This window comes from Lissotriton vulgaris, chromosome 5, assembly GCF_964263255.1.
Source record: "Lissotriton vulgaris chromosome 5, aLisVul1.2, whole genome shotgun sequence".
NCBI classification, from domain to species: Eukaryota; Metazoa; Chordata; class Amphibia; order Caudata; family Salamandridae; genus Lissotriton; species Lissotriton vulgaris.
In genome coordinates this window covers 443,266,160-443,290,474 of record NC_141693.1, presented here as the reverse complement: position 1 = coordinate 443,290,474, position 24,315 = coordinate 443,266,160, and the positions used below count along the sequence as shown (strand labels likewise).

Genomic DNA, 24,315 nt, shown 5'->3' with positions numbered 1-24,315 from the left:
ATGCCACTATGTGGCAGTGGGACACACAAAATATGTCTGTATGATGATGTCCTTTTTAACACTTATGAACCCAGTCCGTTCTTTCCCCACTCTCTTAGTACCACTACACAAATTCAAAGAAGTATCTGTATTCAAGATCAGTCATCAGAAATCCCACCTTCTGAACATATTGCTTCAGAGTCAAACCGTGTAGTATGGTCACAATTACCGCTGATTTTGGCAGAGAAATCCATTGACTATATGGGGGTAAAAATCTCCCCCTCATTAGAAGATACAAACCTGGTAAACTACGTAGAACTGCTGCAATCAATGGAAACCGAACTCCGCAAGTGGCAAAGTGGAAATTTATCATGGCTTGGCAGCATAGCCCCAGTCAAAATGACACTGTACCTAAATCTTTATATCTGGCCCAATCTCTTCACCTAAGACCGCCAAGCAGGATCCTGAGGGATCCTCAAGGTTCAATCAATGCCTTTTTCTGATTGGAAGGGTGGTGGTGGGGTTAAAAAGCTAGGCTACCTTCGACATTTTGGAGGCAAGCCCTGCGTCGAATGGGGTGGTGGCGGACCCTGACCGAAGAAACTCCTCTTTGGCATAACGGCCGCCTGCCTGGCAACACTGAAGGGCTTTACGGGGTGATGTAGTGTAGTTCCTATATTCCCAATAGGCTCTGCGCATTGGAATAACATAAACGGCAGTTTAGACGTAGGACTGAGGTCGACTAGGTCTCTACTGAATATGTTAGACTTAATTAGGTATGCTAACTAGCTCAGAGGTCACTAGAAACTTTCTCGAATGAACAGGGAGGAGTTAACTTCCCTGATTAGACAAGAAGGGATTAGCTTCTGACAACAGCATAAACATGACAACTTTGCTCTCTCCAGAATAAGGAGTATATCTCCAGAGTTGTGTGAAAACAATAGATAGCTATTTCACTCAGTCAATCGTGCATGCTTAGTTTCACCACAGTGCAGAGAAATAGAGAGACAGGCGTTTTCAATAAAAGGTGTTATTTATTGAGCAGTCTTCTTTCTCATGCAAGAGAAGTGAATTGCCACAATTGCAATACTTCTTATTAAGTAAAGTGCGTACAGTAAAAGGAGTATTATGAAATAATACTGTAAAAGCATTGATATGGTTTCTGAGCCATATGATACTTAAAATGGACAAAATATATACAATTACATACAATGATAAAAGTTGACTAAATGTTCTCAACTGGTGCTTCTAAATACGCCTACCCTGGTGTACCTAACCTAAGCCTAGTATGTGGGAAGGAGTAAGGGAGTTGCAGTTTAAGTTAAGTTAGTTTTGCCAAGAATCTGAATCAAGAATTCTCTAAGGGTCTAATCAGCTCCGTACCTTGGTTTTAGAATGAAGGAGGTCTTGTATCTCGTTCTCAGGACTCGATCTCCCAGTAACCCGCAAGGTTGACTGGAAACACTGGAGCTGGATTTTCTCGGCAGGAGAAAAGACAGTGTCTTTCTCAGTGCGTCAAATGGGAGGGTCGGCTTCCTTCGGCACTCACATCAGCTGGGCTTCTGGTAAGGAGATAGCCGCTCTGCTCCAAACCACCTTTTGTTGCTTAAGGCAAATGCTGATATATTTATACCTGGAAGGTGCCATGTTTGACGTAAGATTGGACATAAGACGTCAATAAGAACCGTCACTAGGAACTGGCAGTTCTTTCAGGACTCGCAGGAGTTTTAGGACATATCAAAACAAAAGCAGGGGGAATTCCCAGGTTGCTGGAGGTTTGGTTTGTTTAAAGAACTTGTACTTTCTAGGAGTCTAAGGAAGTAGCCTTGCCGTATTTGGACTGCATTGGCTATTACTAAATATGGATATGATTCTTATGCCTTTATAAGGATATGATTTTTTATAACCACATACGGGCATAAATCGGGGATATTTAATTAGGGTCCTAGATACGTTTACAACAGTGGGACGACATAGGGATATCTAAATTGGGGGATGTTATGTCAGGGACGTCACTTAAGTCATTCCAGGAGCTGAGTACAGAATATAATATGCCCCGCACCCAATTTTTCAGATACCTACAGTTCCGCCATGCTCTTGCCCCACACACCTGGAGGGGTTGACCTCCCTTCCCGAGTTTAGCCCCTTAGAAGCTAGGGTTTTCATGGGCGATATAGAGACTAAGAAAATATCACGCATATACCAGTCCCTGATCATACACTGCTCCTCCACATTACAGAAGCTGAGGGAGACTTGGGAGGAAGACATTGGAACACTGGAGGAAGAGGACTGGACTGAGGCTCTCACAAGCCCTAGAGGCGCTGCAATTTCTGTCCGCCTTAGACATCCAATTTAAATACCTACATAGGGTGTATTTTACTAGGCGGAGGCTGTGGCAGGCGGGCCTCATTGCATCTCCGGACTGTACTAGATGTGGTCGGGAGGTGGGAGCATTCCTGCACACGGTGTGGAGTTGTCGCCACTTAGACCGGTTCTGTAGCTGGGTATGGAATGGATTAGATGAAGCACTGGGGTGGGTGCTCCCACGTACACCACAATTAGGCATCTTGCATGTGATGGATGGGGTGGGCGGTAACATCTACAAGAGACACTTACTGCTGCTGGAGTCTCACAGTAGCCAAAAGGGATATAGTCAGGGCATGGAAGGACCCGAGGGCCCCGTCACTAGTGGCATGGAAGAGAGGACTTGACTTTTGCATGGGGATGGAGAAGCCCATATTTCTTGCCCGGGGATGCCCACCAAAGCACTATAACATTTGGAAGCGCTGGGCTGACTTCAGGGGTCTATGGCTCGAACCTCCCCCAGAACAGGACCCAATACTGGACATCTAAAAGCGCTGTGTTGATGGATGTGTGTGTACTGATTGCCGAAAGTTGGTAACCGTGCGGGGGATCCGGGTGGGGTGGAGGGGGGGGGAGGGGGGGTTGTACATTGTATTGATGATGTTCTCTTGTTACCTAAGTAAAAAGTCAAGATGGATTGTGATGTCGTTCATGTATACATTTGACTGGCAGATACCTCTGGGGTACAGAGCTCTGCGATTTGTTTATCTGGCAATAAAATCTGTTCTAAAAAATAAATTAAAAAAAGCTAGGCTACCTAAGCATACAATGTAGGGCCAAATGGCACAGGGTGGCCTTGGATTTTCCCATATTGCTAATTACATCCATGCCTCCCAGCTTCGCTATATGGTGGAATCTGGAAGAGCAGTCTCTGAAAAGGCATGGTACTTTATGGGGAAAATGATAGTCTGTTATCATATGTGGAAAGCAACCCAGACATGTTGGCTATGTTCTTTCCCAGTTACATGAGTCACGCTGGCCTCCTGGGATTCGGTTATTTGATCAAGACATGTTTGTCCTCTTTCCCCTTACCTCTCTCTCCTGTTATAGAGAACCCCGACTTCACTCCGGGTGTGGCCAGCATGCAATTTGCTGAATGGCAAAAATCTGGCTATAAGCAACTGATGGATCTGTTTTACCTCCAAAAAACTCAAACAAGATTATGGCTTTCGCGAAACTGAGAGGCTGTGGTACTTTTATAGTAAGGCACTGGGTGACTCTCAATCGAATGCAACCCGCAACATATTGTCCTTTGACTGCCTTGGAAAAATGGTTCCTCCTCAAACAGGATGATAGATGGTAAACTTCAATATGTATAATGCTATTAAATTGGACCTCTCTCAAACCTGCGTGGCTGGTCGGCTCCGAAGGAAGGCCAAGGTGTAGAGGTCATTCACAGACAAAGAATGGTCCGAGATACCAGCACAACCCTTTTCAAGTGCGACTAGTTTCTTGATGATAGAGACTTATGAAAATCATGCATTACTGGTATTATACGCCTAAAAGGGTTCACAAATGGGCCCCAAGCAAAAGTGACCTGCTGTATAGGGTGACCAACTGGCATTGGTGCAAATTCAGGACGGGGAGTGTAAAAATTCAGGACAAAGGGTCGAAATTCAGGACACAAATTCAGGACAGGAGGTCAAAATTCAGGACAAAACTTCAGGACAATTGGATACGTTTTACAGACACATCAGAGGTCGCGCAATAGTATAGAAGTAAGCCCAGCCATATCCAAACATATTCAACAATTTGCAAACCTATCCATCATGTATCCTTCCATCTATCATTTCACTCGTCCATCCCCTCATCCATCCTTTCACTCATCCATCCATTATCCATCCATCCACCCTTTCACCCTATCCATCTGTACACTCATCTATCCACTCTATCCGTCTGTACACTCCTCCATCCACTCTATCCATCTGTACACTCATCCATCCACTCTTCTACCCATCCATCCATTCACTCATCCATCCAGCCATTTACCCTTTCACCCATCCAGCCATCATTTCACTTACTCATCCATCCACCCAGTCTCTCATCCTTCCACCCTTCCACTCTATCAGTCATCCATCCTCCCTTCCTCTCTCCATCGACCCTTTCACTTAGCAATCCTTCCTTGCACCCATCCACCCACCCATCCATCTACTAATCCACTCACTCATCCATCCATTGACCCTATCACTCATCCATCCTTTCTCTCATCCATTTATCCTTTCACTCCTTCACTCATCTATTCATCCTTTAGTTCATCTACCCTCCCTTTCACTCACTCATCCATCCTTACATCCACCTTTTCACTCGTTCGTCCATCCATTCAACCTTGCATTTATCAATTCATCAATCCATCCATCATTTCACTTATCCATACACCCACTCACTCACTCATCATCCACCTTTTCACTCATCTATCCTTCCACTCATCCATTCACCCGTTCACTCATCCAGCTACCCTTCCACCCACACATCCAGCCATTTACCTTTTCTCTCTTCCATCCTTCCACTCACTCATCAATCCATCCAACCTCTCTCATTATCCATCTATTTAATCTTTCATTCATCCATTCGCCCTTTCACTAATTCATCCAGCCATCCATTCATCCCTTCACTTACTCACTCGCCCACCTTTTCATTTTCATTTTGAGCAGAGCCTTTTTGACAAGAGGCCCATCAAGAACTTCACCCTCGCTGCATGAGCCATTCCAGGACTGGGACAGAAGCCACCCAAGGCAGAGACAGGATCCACCACAGGAGGGGGACAGGAGCCATCACAGGCGGCGGGGGGGGGGAAGCCATCACTGGGGCGGGTAAGGAGCCATCACAGGAGGGGGGAACAGGATCCACCAGGGTGGGCACAGGGGTGGGCATGCAGTATTCTAATATAATCTTGGTCTCTTCCAGGGTGGGGTAGGGTTCCTCACCCCCTCCTGGACAAGACAACGAGAAGACAGGCTCTTTCCAAAATGTTAGTTTTGCCATCCCCCGCTGTGATGTACAGTACTTACAGGAGATGCTCCAAGAGAACTGATTTAACTGATTGTCCTCCATACTTTGTTAATTAGTGTGGGTGCGATTGTGCCATTTCTTAATTTTATTACATTAAGACTGCATGTTAGAAGAACCCAGGTTTGTTTACAATTTAGTGACAGTATTTAAGCTCTGTGAAGAGAACCAGTGCTGCGCAGTGTAATCAGGGCCGGTTCTAGGATGTTTGGGGCCCTGGGCAGAAATGAAATGTGTGAAGTCCTCCTAAATCTCAGAGGCATGGCGCATTCGAGGCTGTTTGCATCTGAATGGATGCCCCTGCTCCTGAAGCTGCCGCCCCTCCCTCTCATTCACCTTCACGCACCTCTTAACAGCTCATCAAGGGCTGGAGGTTTGAGGGTTGCCATCCCGCTGTGCCTCTCCAATGCTGCGGGGTATTTGAGCTTTGCATCCGAGTCAAGAAGGGAGGAGGGTGGAAGCTGTAACGGCTTTAGGGTAGTGCGACCGGTGCCCGAGGTTAAAATTACGGACAAATGGCGTCCGTTAAAGAATCCTTCACGGACAACGGACAGACGGCCGAAATTACGGACTGTCCGTGAAATTTACGGACGGTTGGTCACCCTACTGCTGTAGGCACTGTGGTAATGCAGGGACGCTGTTGCACCTGCACTGGCATTTACCCCAAACTTATATATTTGGAGGGGGTCCTAAACGAGCTCGAACGTAAGTTTGAGATCCAAATGCTAAGGTTCCCAACGTATGTCATTCTGGGGGCAAAAGATTGTCTCTCGTACACAGTGAAATGACACCAGGGACGCCAAATGACACTATTGCTAGGTGCAGCCAAACAAACTATATTGAACCTCTTGGGAAAAGAAGAGGGATTTTAGTGCATTTCAGCACTGTGTTGTTTTCCTTCATACCGTCATCTTAAACCTGGACATTGCCGTTTAATTAGCTTTGTTCTTTATACTTTTCATAGAAAATGTTTGCAGTCGTCCCTGCCGGCCTTGTTATGCAGATGGGTGGTGTTCTTTAGAATGAATACAGAAAGTTAACCCTAAAAAAATGTGGCATAGCTGAATGTGGCATAACCTGCAGCTTTTGGTGCTTTCCTCACCAAATCTCCATTTTCCGCCTTGTCAATTTCAACAGGTTTCCCTTCTGAAATTGATCTAAGGAAAATTGTGAGATTGTGGTGCTTGGCACCAAACTTGTAAATCTATTGTCACTGCACATATCAGAATTAACTGGGCCAATTGTAATCAGGGACTTAATCGCTGAAAGTCACTCATTGCAAAGTTTCACCTCAGATTTAGGGATACAGTGGTGTACACTGCAACATTTAATGAATATATATTGCAATGATTTTGAAGTGCATAAATGTATCTAAATCTAAACAGTCACCATTACTTCGAAACACGTCATAACTCTATCCATTTTTGAGAATTGTTAAAATACTTGAAAAGAGCTTTGATTTTCAAAAGAACTTAACAGATCCCTTTAAATACGTTTGAGACTTGCAATGTTTGCATGTTGTATTCAGCTTTAACTTTTCTTGAAACCTGTTTTTTCATTTGACTAATTACATAATTTGTATGCTGCACAGCACTTCCTACACAATATTTCATTTTTTTAGGACTGTTAGGGCCCGATGTAGGTAATTCATATTTACCGACTCTTAAATACCGAATTTTACCGATTCGGTACATATGAAGGGGGGAGATGTAGGTAAATCGATTTTCAGAATTACCGAATCGGTAGGATTCGGTATTTACCGATTCGGTAAATACCGAATCGGTATTGCCCATTGATTCCTATGGGCCATGAAGCCCCTAGGAATCAATGGCCAATACCGATTCGGTATTTACCGAATCGGTAAATACCGAATCCTGCAAGGGTGCAGGGGGTGTCACTTTGACACCATCTAGCACCCCAATTCCGGACTTGTGTGCCATGTGGCATGTCTGTGTGTCACATTGCACAGGTGTGCATGCACATATGTGCATGCACACCTGAATTCGGTATATTACCACCCAATTGGATTGGGTGGTAAAATACCGATTCTTAAGGGCCTGTGACACTCTTTGGGGTGTCACCTACTTGTGAATTTACCGAATCGGTAAAAATACCGATTCGGTATTTTACAGAATCGGTAAATTTACAGAATCTGTAAATTTACCGATTCTGTAAAATGATGGCCCCTACATGCCAAATCCTAAATACCGGTCGGTAACTGCCGAAATCGGCCGTTACCGACCGGTATTTTCTCTCCTACATCTGGCCCTTAATGTTCTGCATTGTATCAGTCCTTTAAGGATGAAAAGCAGAGCTGCCCCTGCTGAAATTAGAACTGGAGTTTTAAATTCGTAGAAAAGACGAATGCCAAACAGATGCATGTTTTGTAATTGCATTTATCTAGTGCTTTAAACTCCTTACATCAAGATGTTATTTTTATTTTTCCACTTGTGTAGTTTTGCACCTTATGAGTCACTAGCTCGCAACTAAAATATAAAACAAAGGGCTTCTAATATTGTTACTTTAACGTCATGCACTTGTGAGACTTCAAACATTTCTTCCTTGAAACCCAACATCTTTCAGACAAACAACTGTTTGTGTGTTTTATTACCCCAATGATGGGGCTCATTATTGTCTCGCTTTTGTTGCTCTGGAAGTGTTAGAGTACTCTTGAGGGTGGGGTGAGATCTGACAACCGGAGCTTTAATCCCCGACTGCTACTTTCTCACTTGTGCAATGGACACGTTTTCGTTGAAATAGAAAAGATTATGCGGAGTGTGTGGCACGGACACCTTATGTGGCGGTTAGCTTCCCCGTTATAAACCTGCTTGAGAGGCAAGCAGAACACTTTACAGTTAGTGCCCTGGCCAGGCCGTGCTGGCAGCCCCAGCCCTGCCACGGTAGCTGATGGGGAGCGGTGAGGCCCTTTCAGCCCAATGGGCATTGCACACCTGACTGCTCAACAGTAGTATACGTAGTCTTCACTTCCTCCCAAACTTTCCCTCGAACAACCAGCAACACACCTTCTGTGAAAAATCTTGTGGTCTCATTGAGTTGCTTAAATCTTTGCTGGATATCTAATTGTCATTTGAATTTGGCATTTTTTTTTAAAAGGCTGCAATTTCATTTCCTGGATTCAAGATGAGAAACATAAACTTGCAATTACCTCCTAGCAAAATCTTAACAACAAGCCTAATGGAGTCTTTGTATTCTGTGGACTTCAGAACCGTCCTGAAACTTATTTCAGGCCTGCCTGTTAAGCTTTCAGGGGACCTCTAGTTGGAAGGTTGAAGGCTTTTATCTTTGCTTGGTTTTCTAAATCCACTGGATTTTTTTAGCGTTTTAACTGCCAGATCCTCCTATGTCCCTGGGTGATTCTTCTCCATAATGTTAGGTGGCATGCCTATTGCTCCGATTTGTAAAGCTGTGCACAAGTTCTCAAAAGTGCTACGGAAACAAATGATGGACGGAATGATGAATACATCATACATTCACCCCCAGTCAAGGGATCTGAGTTAAATCCATCGTTCTTTTGCTCACCATGCCACCCCAGTTTAGACCCAGCCATATGCAAATCAGTCTTGACCCTGTGCCTCATGGGAACTGTCCAGACCGAACTGCCAAGCCAGGTCCTCCCTGGACTGGAAACCAGCATCCTGGGACCGGTTTCGGGTATTACCCTTCATCTCCTGGGGCGAGCTCTACCACGAGTCGAGGTACCGACGGACAGAGCGGGGCCTCCTTCCTGAGCAGTCTGTCAGGTTGAGGTGAGGCAGGGCTATCCTACTTCTGAGGATACCTTGAGTATAACCTGACAAAAGGATAAGCAGGAATACTTGTGTTGTATATACTTTATTACTTTCACTTTTTGCAGCAGCAATATCACTGTTAGATCTGGTCCTGAAGAAAGCCGCTGATACAATGGTTTGATCAATAGGCTGAAACATACTGACCACAATGTGACAGTGGTTATATATCCATACCACTGTGCTGTTTCATTTTAATCCTGCCAGGTAGAACACATCAATAAAACGTATGTTAGTGATCTCTATCTAGACCGTTTTAACTCACTTCTCTATATTTGTTCACACAGCGCTGCAAACCTCACTACACCCATCATTCTCACATATGGGATTAGTATCCATCCTTACAAAACAAAACATATCTGACCTCCTTCCTTAAACATCGAAGTAGTAGCTCCCAGTAGCGACTAGGTTTTCCCCACTGGTAAAGAGGACCCATATGATGAAGCATGTCACTCTCGGGTGAGTGAGGGTTCAAATCCTTAAGGGATGTCTTCCCCTTATTGACTAAATAACACGTGAGTTAGGTGTGAGAGAGGAAGGGCCTTAAAGAATGTGTAGCTTTTAAAACACATGATTGAGACTGTAGGTGTGAATTTTGGTATATGTAATTACCCTTCATCAGCCAGGCTAGCTTGAGTCCAGTGGCACAGTGAGCAAGGGACCCACGTCTGGGCATACCCATCCCACTTAACGCGTTAACTGCTTCGAACGTTCAGCGCCAATGCTGAACGTTCGAATAACGGGTGGGGCCGCCTCGGACGTTGGACGTGCCCAGCACTACGAAGGTAGTGCTTGCTACGTCCAACGGCCGACAGAAGCACTAAAGGGGTTAAGGTGAAAAAGTGCTACTCAAACAAATGATGGACGGAATGATGAATAAATCCTACATTCACCCCCAGTCAAGTTCTCAAAAGAACATCTGTTCACGGCACACTGCTGAAAACAAGCACCAACCTCCACGGGGGAATCCTATAGTCTCATGAGCTCTCAACTCTCTTCTTCATCTTTATCAAGACCTTCCTTTTACCCTCATCACTTTGAGTCGGGTGCCCCAAATTAAGCCTTCGCTGTTCTTAAGGGAAGAGACAGTTTGGTCAGTTTTGGCATTCAGTTCTTTGTACTTGGTGGTGATAGATTTCGTCCATGTTCTCTCCTATCTGTTCATACCTGATTTCTCAGATACCTTGCCTTACGTACACATGTTGTGTTGGGGGACTTGATCTGAAGGAGTTGTTTGAAACTCAGCCTCCCGTTCTGTTTCTCTGTGACGTGTGTGTGTGTGTATATGTGTGTGTGTGTAAAGACAGTCACATACATAGCCGAATACCACCTTTCTTACATGCACTTTGGCTTCCTGCTGTGTAAGATGCTAAGCCTCTACATTGTTAGCCATCAGGTAGGAGCACAGGGTTATTCAGCCTCTTTTTCGCATTCACTTCTAGGAAGCTTGGGGAGATGTGATTGCTCTGGCTGGATTCGTTTTCCACAACCCACTCTGCTCCCTCAGTACTTTCACCATCCGCTCAGCTGTCCAGGTTATTTTTAGCCACATCCTCTGTGGTCCATTAATGTTTTGCGGGGTCCTAGTTAAACTACAGCCTCAGGAGGAGCCAGGCAGTCTGCACTCTGTGTGTCAGTCTGCCACTGAATTGCGGTTGCTGGCCCTGGAGGATCCTGGCCTTCTGTAATAGGGAGACTGCAACAGGCCACAACAAGTGTTGCGAACTTAACATTCTCCTTACATTGATTTGTGGGGATTTGGACTCTCACCTTTGCACTGAAAATGGCTTAAGGAATTATCCTCATGAGATTATATGTTACCACTGTTATCTAAATCGGTCTATTAAAGCAGGTTCCCCATGTCACCAGACGCTTAAGTGCCTTGTGAAAAAAATTGATCTTAATGTGTCAAGAAGAGAGTACTACTTTATTGGGTTAAACGTGACTTGATCTGTTCTTTCACAAATTTCGCTTAGTAGCCATTGCAGCTTAAATAGAATGTATTATTTTGTTATCCTAGTAGTGATTAGTAATTTCTTGGAGAGTTTTGAGTAAAAGTACTTCTCAAGTGAGACCATCTGCTCCCTCGCAAATGAAGTTAAATAGAATGTATTATTTTGTTATCCTAGTAGTGATTAGTAATTTCTTGGAGAGTTTTGAGTAAAAGTACTTCTCAAGTGAGACCATCTGCTCCCCCGCAAATGAAGGTAGTTCTCTCCAAAAGAAAGAACTTTCAATTTTAATCCATGCATAAATAGAACATCTGCCTTGGAGGGTAGCATTTTTAGTTGCTTTGTATCAGCCACATGAATGAGCGAAATAAAAGCTTTTTGTTCTTGCCAGACCTCTGTGGTATTTTGGTCTCGCCTACAGACCGCATTAGCTGTCTGCTGTTGAAGACCTATTGTCACAAACACATTAAACTATATATTTATATAGTGGGATGTGGACCATCACACTGCTATTGATTTGATGTTTTTGCTGGTTTCTCTCTTTTCCCTGCTTCTTACTTTGCGGCTTTTCTCGATATTTCTTGTTTGTTTCACCTCTGGAGTATTTCTTCTTTACAGTTTTCTGAATTGATTACTTGTTGGAGGGGACTCATTTTTTTGTTTTCTTCTAGCACTGTTTGTGAGTGCACGTGGTTTCTTGCTCTCTCCATCGTTAACTTCACCAGTCCTCAGACCCCTCATCCACACTCTCTGTGCTGGTCCTCCTGCCAGGTTGGATTTGCTTTTAACCTTGAAGTACTGCTGTTGGTCCTCCGCACCCATCCCCAAGAGCTCATGCTCTAATGAAATTCACTTATTTTATCCACTCCCACCAGATTCTCTTTAATGGGCCTTCACTCACTCTTCCCATTTGTTTTTTTTTGTCTTCATTTTGTTGGTTTTTGGGCGATGCCAGCAACAGCAGTTTGCAGCTGGGCCGCTCGTTTTATTAATGTTTTTATTATATAGCTCTTTATTTTACTGCTCCAGATAGGCGTCCACCATTACAGAACGGTAAAAACAAAAATTGAATGGCTAAGCTGCAAACGTAATCCTGCTAAGTCATCATAGTATCTTGGTCCACACGAAAGCATGTGTTGTGCATGTAAACATCAGACTTTTTTTTTTTTTTAGATGCTGTTCAACATTGGCAAAGAAGCATTTTTTCTTCTTGCCATTACAGAAAAGCATCAGAAAAAAGATTTAGCAAAGTCAATAGTCCGAAATGCTTTTTAAAAGGTGAGACCAATTGGCTTTGCCAGGTATTGTTCCACAGTGATCTTTGATTCCAAAGGTTGTTTCCAATATCTATATAAACAAAACAGTATCTCAAACATTGTTTTTAACTAGGCCTCTCTCTCCGTCGGAACAACATTGTTGTATCCTAGATCTAACCGAGGTCTTGGATACTACCCTACAGGGTTCTCCAAACCGGTCCTGGAGGGCTGGATCCTGGCCAGATTATTTGTATATCCCCATTTAGATACATGTAGTTAGTTTAAAAATCTGCATGGATCCGGCCCTCCAGGACCGGCTTGGAGAACCCTGACACCATGAAAAACAGAAAAATGTAAGAAGCTAATATAAGTCAAAGTCTTGAAGCTCTGCATATACTCTGATGAGGAGATTACTGATAGACCTTGTTTTATTTGATACACCCCCATTCCCCCACCTATCAAGGCTGGTGCATCAATTAGGTCTATGGATCTAAAAAAAACAAGACCACTGCTTTAAGTCAGTGTCTGAGGAGGTCATGGCCATCATAGCAGCATCACAGAAACCAGTGAAAGTTGGAATGACACTCACATCAGCACTTGCCAGTGCATCACGATTTTGATGTGAAATCCAATTCCTTAAAATATCTGCCTGTTGATTAGTGATAAACACACTACACTACTCCTTTTCCACCACCCTCTCTCTGACAACTACAAAGAAGCATTTGACATCTGATTATCATTGTTGGTGAAGTGAACTTAAACTCCCTTTTGCGGCTACATAACAAAACCTGGTCCCCGACACAAAAACTCTGTTTTTTGCACTTTTCTTAGCATCCTTTTCCCTTGCTTACTTAGAACCCTCGCATGCTTCACATTCGTTACAACCATAGAGCCAGGTCCAGAAAAATATATTTAACCACTCTGACACATACATGGTATTTAGGCTCCCTACCTCAGTAACCAGAAAGGCGAAATGCCTCTCATAGAATGTTGAGATTCCAGACCTTTTCTTAAGATAGTGATCCAGCGGGTCAAGAGAAATTCAGTCTCATATCGACAACTCTACACCACATTACTCACCATTTTTATAAATTTTATCACTAGGCCCATGAATGAATGAGACATGAATTTTGACCTTCTGAATCTTATGACCTAATTAATCAAACAGGATAAAAACATTTAATTAAATCACAATCATAGGCAATGGATTAACTAATGGTAACTCAAGGAAACAAACAAGACCAGCTTGTCATTTCAAAAACTATTTTATTAACTTTATTTTAAGCAAAATGCATTTTAATACGAAAACTCTTTTATTAGCATTAAGCAGAATTATTTATTAAAGGCACATTTGTCTTAGCAGTTCGAACCAAAGTCAGCATGAGAAAATGCTCAAACATTTAAAGTATTTCTCCATAGTCCTAATTCCCTAACTTAGCTAATAGAAACCTAAAGGGAAAAAGTAAAGTCTCAAAGGGTCTTACGTGAAACGAAAATCTGGCAGCGTCTCTGGAGCACAGGAAACAAACGAACAGTGCTCTTAGCAAGGGGGCAATTCTTATACTATTTTCCTATCTAAAACTAACTAAAAGAATACAAATATTCGAACAAGACATAATATGATTGGTCAAAGGACGTCTCCTGATGCGGTCATCCGACTCTCGCATAGCAAGAGTCACGTTCTTTCAAGAGCGGCATTGTTCATTATTTTTACGTGTCACTAGCTTCCGAAGGTAGTTACATTTGACAAAACTCTATACGACTTCCTTCGTCCGTCCAAGCTTTTCCGCCGCTGAACGTCAAAAACGTCCTTGACCATGAAGAAATCTGAACCAAATGTCCTTAGCTTCCACACAGCCTTGTTTACGAACCATTCTCCAAGAATTAATGTAGAAAAACTTTTCCACATTCAATCGTTGCTGTGCAAGGCCCACTTTTGACAAAAGCTTCGGAGATCCATTTTAGAAATAAGCCGCAGGCCTTTTTAGCATGAGTCTAGTATGCAAGGAAACACAAGACAATAATTAATTCAAGAAATGATAATTATTCAGTTACCCACCCCTTTACTAAAATTAACCCATTAGACTATGTTAGCTAGTTTTGCATACGAACGAATAAACAGACACATGAGACGACAAAACATAAACCGAAGCACATTTTAAAGAATGCACATGCTATTATTTTAAAAACAACCGCAGTTAATATATGACAAAACAAAGGACAAAGTAAATGTATTATTCAAAGCAGAATGACGAACATGACAAGAGCACAAATGATTAAACCCGCGTGTTGGTGTTGGTGCATATTACTTCTAGGTTGAGTCAGTACAAACGTGCAAATCATGCAACACTCATTAGTAAAATAAAATCATGGGAGTTTCATTTGCCACAGGCTTTAATTCAGAATTAATTCTAAAAGTCCACTTCATCAATAGTTATCCACATCAACACCAGCTGCTAAGGCTGTATAAAACCTCTTTCAGAAGGAAGCAATTTCACCTTTCCCGCAAACTGTTGCAAGATGGACTGTATATGGCAACTTGCACATGCTTTATATCATGCAGACGTCGAAAATCTGCACACCTCCCTTGAGAAAAATTACTGCCACAGTTTGTAAAAATTAATTTACGTGTTCCTTTAATACAAACAAAATTGTGGACCAAGATTTGATTACACTTGTTGTATTAGCGAATTCCACAAAAGAGTAATTGAGCCACTTGGAAACAAGAGCTTCTTATCAGCTTCCATGATTTCTACCCGCAGCTGTATATTGTCGGACCGAGCAACAACCCCATACTCTCACTGCCTTGGATTATCAAATTTCTTGCAGACCTACCTCTGCCCAGCCCCTCCCCTCCCCCACCCGCCACACAGGCTCAAGTTGATACAGATACACTCTTTTCTATATAGGCAGTTGAAGAGGCCATCCGTGAACTTGCTGGTGGCACAATATCATGAACTGATGGCTTGCTGGTGGACTTATTGTTCGTATGTAGACTTCCTGACCTCCACATTTTTCAAATTACATATACCATTGGTGGAGGACTGATGCCTCCCTCAATCACTCTGGGAAGAAAGACCCTTTGGTCCCCCTCCCAAATCGGGGGCACCCACCAGACGACCCATCGTCATTTTGACCAATAGCCATCCTTAATTCAGATTCTAAGATACCGAACAGGTTCACCCGGACCAAAATGGCTTCATTCATAAAAGTAAGCCTTCATTGAACCTGAGGTGCCTCTGTAGCAGGGGTCTCATCAGTTGCTTACAGGCTGCCACCAAGTAGCTCACACATGATAATTGTCTGCCAGCAGGCTTCAGAATAATCCGCTGCCCACCTGATAAGGCAGCTATTTAAAATGCTATGTCTGTTTCCATCATGGCTCCAAAGTAGACAGTGCAGGCTGATGCACATACCCTCTACTGAAAAGGTATTTCTTTACTTCTTCCTTTTTTTCTTGTATACACAAAAGAAGCTACCCAAAATAAATCTCTGCTTCTATACACAAAAACAAGCACACTACACCTGATTACGTGAGGTGCAGGGCATCTAAAAAATGTGAAGGACTGTCCTCACACACCACCAGGTGTCTTGCTTCATCATTGGCAGTCCTCGCTCTCTAGAAGCTGCTTTTGATAGAAAGCGGGCCTACACCTGGAGACAGGGAGGCACTTCTAAAACATAAGTGGGGGGCCCGTGATGGAGTGAGAGGTTAAAAAGCCATGTGAACACCAAATGCAATTTATTTGTTAGGTGTTTGCTTGATATTAAAAATCAAGTGTGGAGAAATGGGGAACTAGTACCCCATTGCCATCAATGTCGTGAACATGTTTCTGCCGTGTTCGCCCAGAGGGTCCATGGCATTCATCAGGTCGAGAATACTAGGGCTCCTATCTAATCTCTTCTGATTTAGATACTGCTACCATGTGGAATGACCTTTGTCAATTTATACCTAGAATTTGAGTTTCCTTGAAACCCCAGGTCGGGGGCCCATGGGAAGAGGGGGCTGAGGGACCCCTGTAGTCACACTTCCCTCAAGGTGCGTCCTTCGATATGTTTTCCTAGAGACATCCTCTTCTCTTGCCCACTAGCCCAGCCAGGAAGAGGAGAGGATGCCTTTAGGAAAACACTAAGGGCCCGATGTAGGTAAATGGCATTTACCGATTCATAAATACCAAATTTTACCTATTCGGTATTTACAAATCGGTAAATGCTATGTAGGTAATTTTTACCGTTTATTTATTTTTTTCTTTTTTTTCTTTTCTTTTTTTTAAATTTATTTATTTTATTTATTTTTTACAGAATCTGTAACATTCGGAAATTACCGAATCGATATTTCCCATTGATTCCTATGGGCCTTGAGGCCCATAGGAACCAATGGTTATTACAGAATCGGTAAAATTACCAAATTTACAAGGGGGGCAGGGTGTCACTTTGACACCCTGTTGCACCCCTGTTTCAGGCTTGTGTGCCTTGTGACACACATACATGCCCTCATGGCATGTATGTGTGCCACATGGCACAGGTGTACATGCAAAGATGTGCATATACACAGGAATTAGTTACTTACCATGCAATAGTATTACATGGTAAATAACGAATTCTTAGGGGCCTGTGGCACTGTTTCCAGTGCCACCTACATATAGATTTACCGAATCAGTAAATTTACCGATTCGGTATTTTACAGAATCGGTAAATTTACCTGATGGGTAAATTTACCGATTCTGTAAAATATAGGCCCCAACATCTCAATCACCAAATACCGGTCGGTAACGGCCGAAATCGGCCGTTACCGACCGGTATTTGGTGACCTACATCTGCCCCCTAGTACTAAGGTGCTTTGGATCCTGCTTTATCTGTCTAATATGCAGTCTATACATCCACCCTACAGTGAGTGTGCATGGGGAAGTTATTTTCTCTCTCTCTCCTTCCTAGTTGGCAGGGGGGCTTGGTTGGATTGCTCCCTATTCACCCTCCTCTTGGCCTTGTTAAATGGAACCACGTACCATGCGACTGAGACCTGAGGGTGCAACAGGTTAAATCCCCCCCTAGAGGGCAGGACACGGTATTTCCCTATAAGCTGACAATCTCTTCATTTGTCTTAAAGACCTTCGGGCAGATCATTGCTTAATTTCCCAGATCTTCGAGGAATTTGGTGCCTCAGGCCTTTGTGTTAACTGTCTAGCTGAAGTCGTGCATCTTTCTTTTCGTTCCAAATACCCCATAAAGGGTTAAGGATTTAAGTGCAAGCCCCCTTCTGTAGAGAGGAAACTACATTTTCGTTATATGGTCATCATGGTGTCTCACTCGGATCAAATTACCTTCCTCACTTTGCCACTTGATTGAAGCTAGCCTGGCTGATGAGGGGTGTTACCCTAGAACCAGTCCCAGGATGCTTGTTTCCGGTCCAGGGAAGACCTTGCTTGGCAGTTCGGACTGGACTGTTCCCACAAGACACAGTGTCAAGACTGATTTGCTTATGGCCTGGGCTGAACTGGGGTGGTGAAGTGAGCTAAATGACAATGATGGACTCAACCCAGATTGGTGAGTCTCTAAAAAGTTTTAGTGCTCTCTCCATCATCTCCTTGTGTTTGCTCTAACTGGGATCAAGACCTTCTGGATGGTAACCTTGCCAGAGCAATATCTACACATCGTAGGTTTTTGGGAACCACTCTTGTTCCTTCTGATGGGCTGCATTGCCCTTTCGAAGATGGAGGTCTTACCCAGGTTTCTATATTACTATGAAAATATCCCCATCACTCTGCCGAGTAAGTTCTTTCACTCGCAAAACATAATTCTATGAGAGCTCATTTTGAACAGAGGGTGGCCTTAGCCAAGCTGTGTCTCCTGGCTGCAGCAAGCCACTTCTGGACCCCTGACTTTGAGATGTATTTCCTTTCAGCCCAACTGCAATGGCTAAGCAGATGGCTTGCGGGCCTGTCCCTCGAAGAAACATGAGCTGAGGCACATCCACTGCACCCTGACAAATTAAACTGACTGTTGGTTGCTTGCCCCTTTGGGGCTGATGCTCGTACCCCAAGAAGCCTTGTGGTATTATGCCAGAGTTTTGAACCTCATCAAGAGGATCAGACCTTAAGCCCCGGCGGGCTCCACTTGTGTGCCTTCCTAGGCATCAGGGTCTCTTTCAGTGGATTGATCTGCAGCATTGGCATAGCTCTAGTGTCTTGACCTTCTAGGGATCTGTTTAACAGGTGTGGTCTTCTTTCTTTTGGTGCTTTACAGGAGCAGTTCTGTTCTGCACTCTGTCAGTCAATACTGGTCTATTGAAGATGCTGAATTGGAAACGTATGCATTAATGCAGTCCTTTTACACCATGGGTTCAGACGACAACATACCTTCTGGTTCCATAAAGCTTCTCAGTCATTTGAATATAGTGCTGTTGCAGCTGAAAAATAAATGGGAACCAGAAGTGGATAGAGTGCTCCACGAAAAGGAGTGGTTCGATGCCCTGTTCTTTCCACATTTGGTTTCTAGCAGTGCCAAATTTAAGCTCAAGTAATAGTTTATTTTACAGGGTCTACCTCTCCCCTGATGCTGTTAAGAAGTATTTTCCTCAGGAGAATGCTAGCTGTCCTACCCCACCCCCTGCTCTGAGGATACAGCGAACTTGCTTATCCCTTGTGGAAGATTATTAGCCCAAGGTGGTATACACTTTCTTTCCTCATTACAAAACACATTCCCCTGGACTGGACAGCACTGTATCTTGGTGCTTAAAATGTGATTGAAAAAAAGACAAAATGGCGTTACGGTTTGCCAACCTTGCTTTTCTGATAGCAAAGCAAACTATGTCCTCAAACTGGAAGGCTAGAGCCCCTCTTTCTTTTTAAACCTCACGAAATGCCATCATCAAGTAGGCAGCTGCTGAAAGTAAGGCCTATCGAAGGAAGGAATAAAGATGCCTGTGTAGATGCCCATAGCTAGGACCTGTAATGCATTATTCGAAAGTTTGACTGCACCCTACATACTAAGTCCGCATCCGTCATAAACTCCCCTTCCTCTTTATTACACAGTGTATCTCCCCCTTCATTTTGCCTAATGTAGTGGCAAGAGTTGTGCTGTCTCCCTTCTGCTGCTGGATCACTCGTACCACAGAAATTGTCTAGAGACTTCCTGATTGCCCATCTTCTTCCCTTCTATCTTGGCCAGCTCAAACTTGGCCGAATCCACCTTCCTCCTTTCCCTATTTCATGTTCCTTTCCAATTTGTTGCTCTGAACTTGATCCTAGCCAGTGGAAGACAACGGTGAAACTGGATTCGGTCTGGTGGCCACTGCCTTGAGTATCAAAATGGCCATGAACGCATGAACCACCTGTCTGCAGCACTGTTTACCTTAGCTCGAGCATCTAACAACTCTAGATGCATCTTTCCTGGCTCTGCAGTATCATTGTTTGTCTGAGCCAGTACCAAGCCCAGTTTCATATGCTTGTACACTGAATAATGAAATCCCAATAAAGGTAGTAAATCCAATGCAAGTTTTCCTAAGGTTCCTCAAGAAGTGAAACAAGAAGCAAAGGTTATTTTTTTTTTACTATTTCTCTGACCGCATTCTCAACAGCAGTTAGCCATGGTACATACTTGTCCATCTATTGAAGACAACCAATAGTATTGTCTGAGTTTTATTTTTACAGATGGCTGAGACACCCGAATGGTCTTCATGAGTGAATTTAATTAAGCCAGCAGGCAACTTTAACCCCTCCCATGCTCTTGACGGAACCGTTCCGTCTCGAGCCTTGGGTGGGCTGTGCTGTTGACGGAACGGTTCCGTCACGGCCCGCTTGCCGCGCCTACGCGGCGCGAATTCCGCGCCTGCGCTGACGTTCTGAAGAGCGGGCGTGGCCGTGACGGAACCGTTCCGTCACAAGCACAGATCAACCGTGGCTCGTGACGGAGCGGTTCCGTCAAGAGCATGGGATGGGTTAAAGTTGCCTGCTGGCTTAGCGATGCGGCGGATTAGCTGCCGCAGCGAAGGGGTTAAAGGAGTTAAATAAAAAACTGTTTTGTCTGCATACAATACCCGCGGAAAAAGGTATGTACGAGGCAATTTGTGCAAAGGCCTTCAGATCTCACAAGGCACCTATTTCTGGGCCATCTGTCTTTGTTTCTTACCACTTGCTGCAAAAATTAAATCCTTTTGGAACGCATCCAACCCATCGGATTAAGAAAAACCCCATTGCATTCTTGAATCGCATCCACAAGTGCCTCCACTCCTCATTTAGCAGGGGCATTCTTGGCAATCACCTCTAAAATGTGTTCATTCTTGTACATAATTTGTCAGGTTGTACTCTTGCAGTTTGAATACGAAGACCAACCTAGCCAAAGTGTTGCCCAACCATTCCCACTAGAAAGGCTAATTATTTGTGGTCTGTGTAGATATCAAATGTTGAACTCCTCAAGTGTAGATTTTGAATATTCAGACAGTCAACACAGAGCCTCACATTCTATAGTACTGGAATTCATTTTAGGATCCTTCTAGGTCCTCGGTGTGAAAGCAACACTATGTTCCTTGCCTTTAATCCATTGTGCCAACACTGCCACTAGACCACGTAGACTAACATCGACATTGAAGATGCATTTTTTTTTTCCAGAAATGAAAAGACTCAAAGCCAGGGCTTCAGTCACAAGTGTTTTTTAACCACGATAAAAACTTTATTGGTCTGTGGAGACCAATCAAACATTAAGCCCTTATTAAGTTAAAGCCTCAATGGTTATTCAGACAAAGCATAAACCGCAACAAAATGGGCATGATAATCACAAAGTCCAAGAAACGACCAAAAGGCCTCCTTACCTGAGTGTGGTGAGGCTCTCGGGATCGCTTCAGTGAAACAAAATTATGGGCTGATTCCAGTAGGCTAAATAGTATTCCAGATATTCTCTTTACTGGGTGAGTAGTTTGCACTTTCCAGTCTGACCGTTCTACCTCTGTCTCTTAATCCACTTAGAACTTGTTACAGGACCACAAGCTCCACAGGATTTTCTGTGAAAATCAAAATGTTGTCCTGGAACACTAGGATCCTTTATAAGGATTTAGTTACGGTCAGTCTGAGGACGTGCACTTGTTTTCCAACAGCATTGACGTAGTACGTTGAGATATTTTCCCCTCTAACAATGGTGTCTCTCAAGACTACTTTTCCACAGGGTTCTCTTTGTTCAATAGCGAATGGGTGTAGCCAGTAATCGTGCAAAAACATCCTCATGCTTGTGGGTTGAAGGGTTATGGGGAGTGGCAAACCGTATACTGTTTATCCATCACAGTTACGTGGATAGTTATGTGACATACATTTTTGATTTTGTATTAAGAATTATATTTTCTTTCTGCAGATAACCATGAAATTGGTACCAAAAATGCTTGCCCCATTGGTTAAAGACTGGGCTCCTGAAGCTTTTGTTATCTCTTTCAAATTGGAAACGGATGCCACGCTTTTGATACCTCGTGCAAGAAAAGCTTTGGAAACATACAATCACCAGGTTGTTGTGGCAAACCTCCTTGATACACGAAGATCTTCTGTTGTTGTGGTGACTAGCAACTCAGAGTCCTGCATTTCCATTTCTGAAGGTGAAGCAGAAGACGGCGTGGAAATAGAGCAGAGGATTGTGGAGGATCTTAAGTCACGCCACACACATTTTATAGAGAAACAATAAACCTAACGAAAGTCAGTTCAGACGAGTTAGAAGAATACCACTGCTTAGTATGTATAAATAATGTGTATGTGCTTTAAAGAGAACCCTTTTTTTCAGGATCTGATGATATGCAGAAATTTTTCATGGGTGACCAGTTTGATGGGGTGTGCTACTTTTGTATGAACAGGTTTTGCAGAAAGGCATTCCTTGGTTTTGTTGTATGTTAAAAATTAATATTCATACATTAACCTAGGCTTGAGTTCAGCCATCTTAGAGCAATCTTTAGAAGTAGGTGATCCAAGCAACTGGGAAATCAATTACCTTCGCAGATCCCGCGGACACCATATTTAGTCTGCATATGGCTGACAAGTGAAGTAATTTGTTCTTGTATCTTGCTCTTCTGACTCCTCAGCTGCCTTGGCGTTTTCCTGTTTTGTAGGAGGGAAAAAGAGAATGCTGGCTTGTTTGAAATTCTTTGACCTCTGGTATCACTGCATAATTCATGGATTGGCTTTTTCCAGTACTTCTCCCATTCTGGGAGGAGTGGTTGCATACTTTTTCTGCCTTCCCTAGCTGCTAGCTAGGCATTTTTGTTGTTTGGTTTTCCGTTGAACATCAAATAGCCTGCCCCACTCTGTCCCAAATGCTCATCACACCTGGTTGAAAGTAGTGCATGAAATGTTGCAGGTAGTACTTGGTTACTTGGTGGTTAACCCACACTTAGCCTGCATGTTAAATCAACATCTGGTCAGTCAATTTTAGGTCTCACCTACTAGACAGCACATGCTGCCTGGTTGTAAAAGACCTATAGTGAACTTACAGTGATGTTACCGCCCAACCATCGCTAACCATTGGTTGGCTCAACTGTCACTCCCATTTGTTTCTTATTTGATGGCTGTCATCCTCTACTTATGTTTGTCCAACCCTTAAAGCATAGCCCCTTTACCATCTGTTTGATTGCCTGAGTTGTATCCTTTCACTGTTTACTTTTAGGGAACGACTTTGTTTTCTTTTTAGTAAAGCAGCCTTTTAGAGTGCATGTGTTTTCCACTTCTCTCCATTGTATGCTTCTGCCCTGCTAAATACTTACCCTATGCTGTGTTGCTCTCACTCCCGTGTACTGCTCGTTCTCTGTCTCATGCTTCCACCCCAACTCTCCCACCTCTGCCCTCAGTATTGTGCTCTTCTGCCCATGTTGCTCTCTCCCTCATGTGCTGCTTTTCTGTTTCACCCCATCCTCTTCCCCGTTGCCCACTCTACTCTGTAGTCCTTTTTTCTTTCTCTTGTGCTACCAATGTATAATATATATTTTTTACGAATCCAAGAAGCTGCCGCCGTATTGAATCGGCCACAAAAAAAAATGAAAAATGGCCTGTCATTATTGAAGCAGGCGCATGCCTGGTGATGCATGTGCACACCTACAGAATAACTGGATCAGCAAAAGCAGTTGTCATTGCACCTCCCCCCCACCCACCCACCACCACCAAACCCCTTTCTGCATGTCAATGCCAAACTTCATTGGCAAACTGCTTTGGCAAGACCAATAGTTCCAAAGGGCACGACCAACTAACTTTGCCAATTTGTTGTTTGTTTTCTGCAAAGTAAATATCCATACTGGTCTTGGTAAGATGGATTTAGTACTGGGCACAGAATCCCAGTATACAGCATCTTTGGTACCAAGAAGATTAGTGTTTTTCTATTTAAGGTGCACTCTGTCAGGAGTTCTTTGGGGATACAGAGTGCCAGTACTTTGGGTTTTGTTGCAACAACCATTTTAAACCTGATCTGGTTCAAAATACATCACTGAAGGTTGCCCCTGTTTCGGAACGCCCCAGAAATTCCTGGAGCATTTAACAGGCTTCAGCAGCCACATCCCAGAGAAGTTAGTAGGACTTTGGCCAAATAGCTAATTTCAGAGGTTAAGCTTGAACCCTCCTGGATCCTGTAAGCTATGCATAGATACAAGACATGCATGGTTATGGAAATTTTACATTAATGTTACGAAAAGCACCCGATGCTATCCTTCATTTAATAAAGGTGCTTCTCAAAAAGAAGAAGAGCAGGGCTTCTTATTCAATATCTCTTTCGTCACGTTTTCCCCAGGAGGTTGTTATTCTGGTAAAATGTCTTCATCATAAAAGTCAGCTAAGCAGTGAGGAGAATAGAAAAGAAGTGAACTACTGAACATACTGGTACCTGTACCAATGGCTTACACCATTGGTCTGGATTCCACAATTCAACCTGAGGTCTTTGCACTGGGGATATTTCGGAACCTACAACACATTCGGTTAAAAGAGGTATGCAAATCTATAG

General features: G+C 43.4%; 1 protein-coding gene across 1 annotated transcript in view; it reads left to right on the top strand.

Annotated features, from left to right (window-relative positions):
- PPCS (phosphopantothenoylcysteine synthetase) overlaps positions 1–24,056 on the top strand; it is a 42,934-nt gene extending 18,878 nt beyond the window's left edge. The window contains exon 3 of the mRNA XM_086921872.1: positions 21,703–24,056. Coding sequence (XP_086777998.1) covers positions 21,703–22,023 — 321 coding nt within the window. The 3' untranslated portion in view covers positions 22,024–24,056. The remainder of the gene's footprint in view (positions 1–21,702) is intronic.
- The last annotated feature ends 259 nt before the right edge of the window (positions 24,057–24,315 follow it).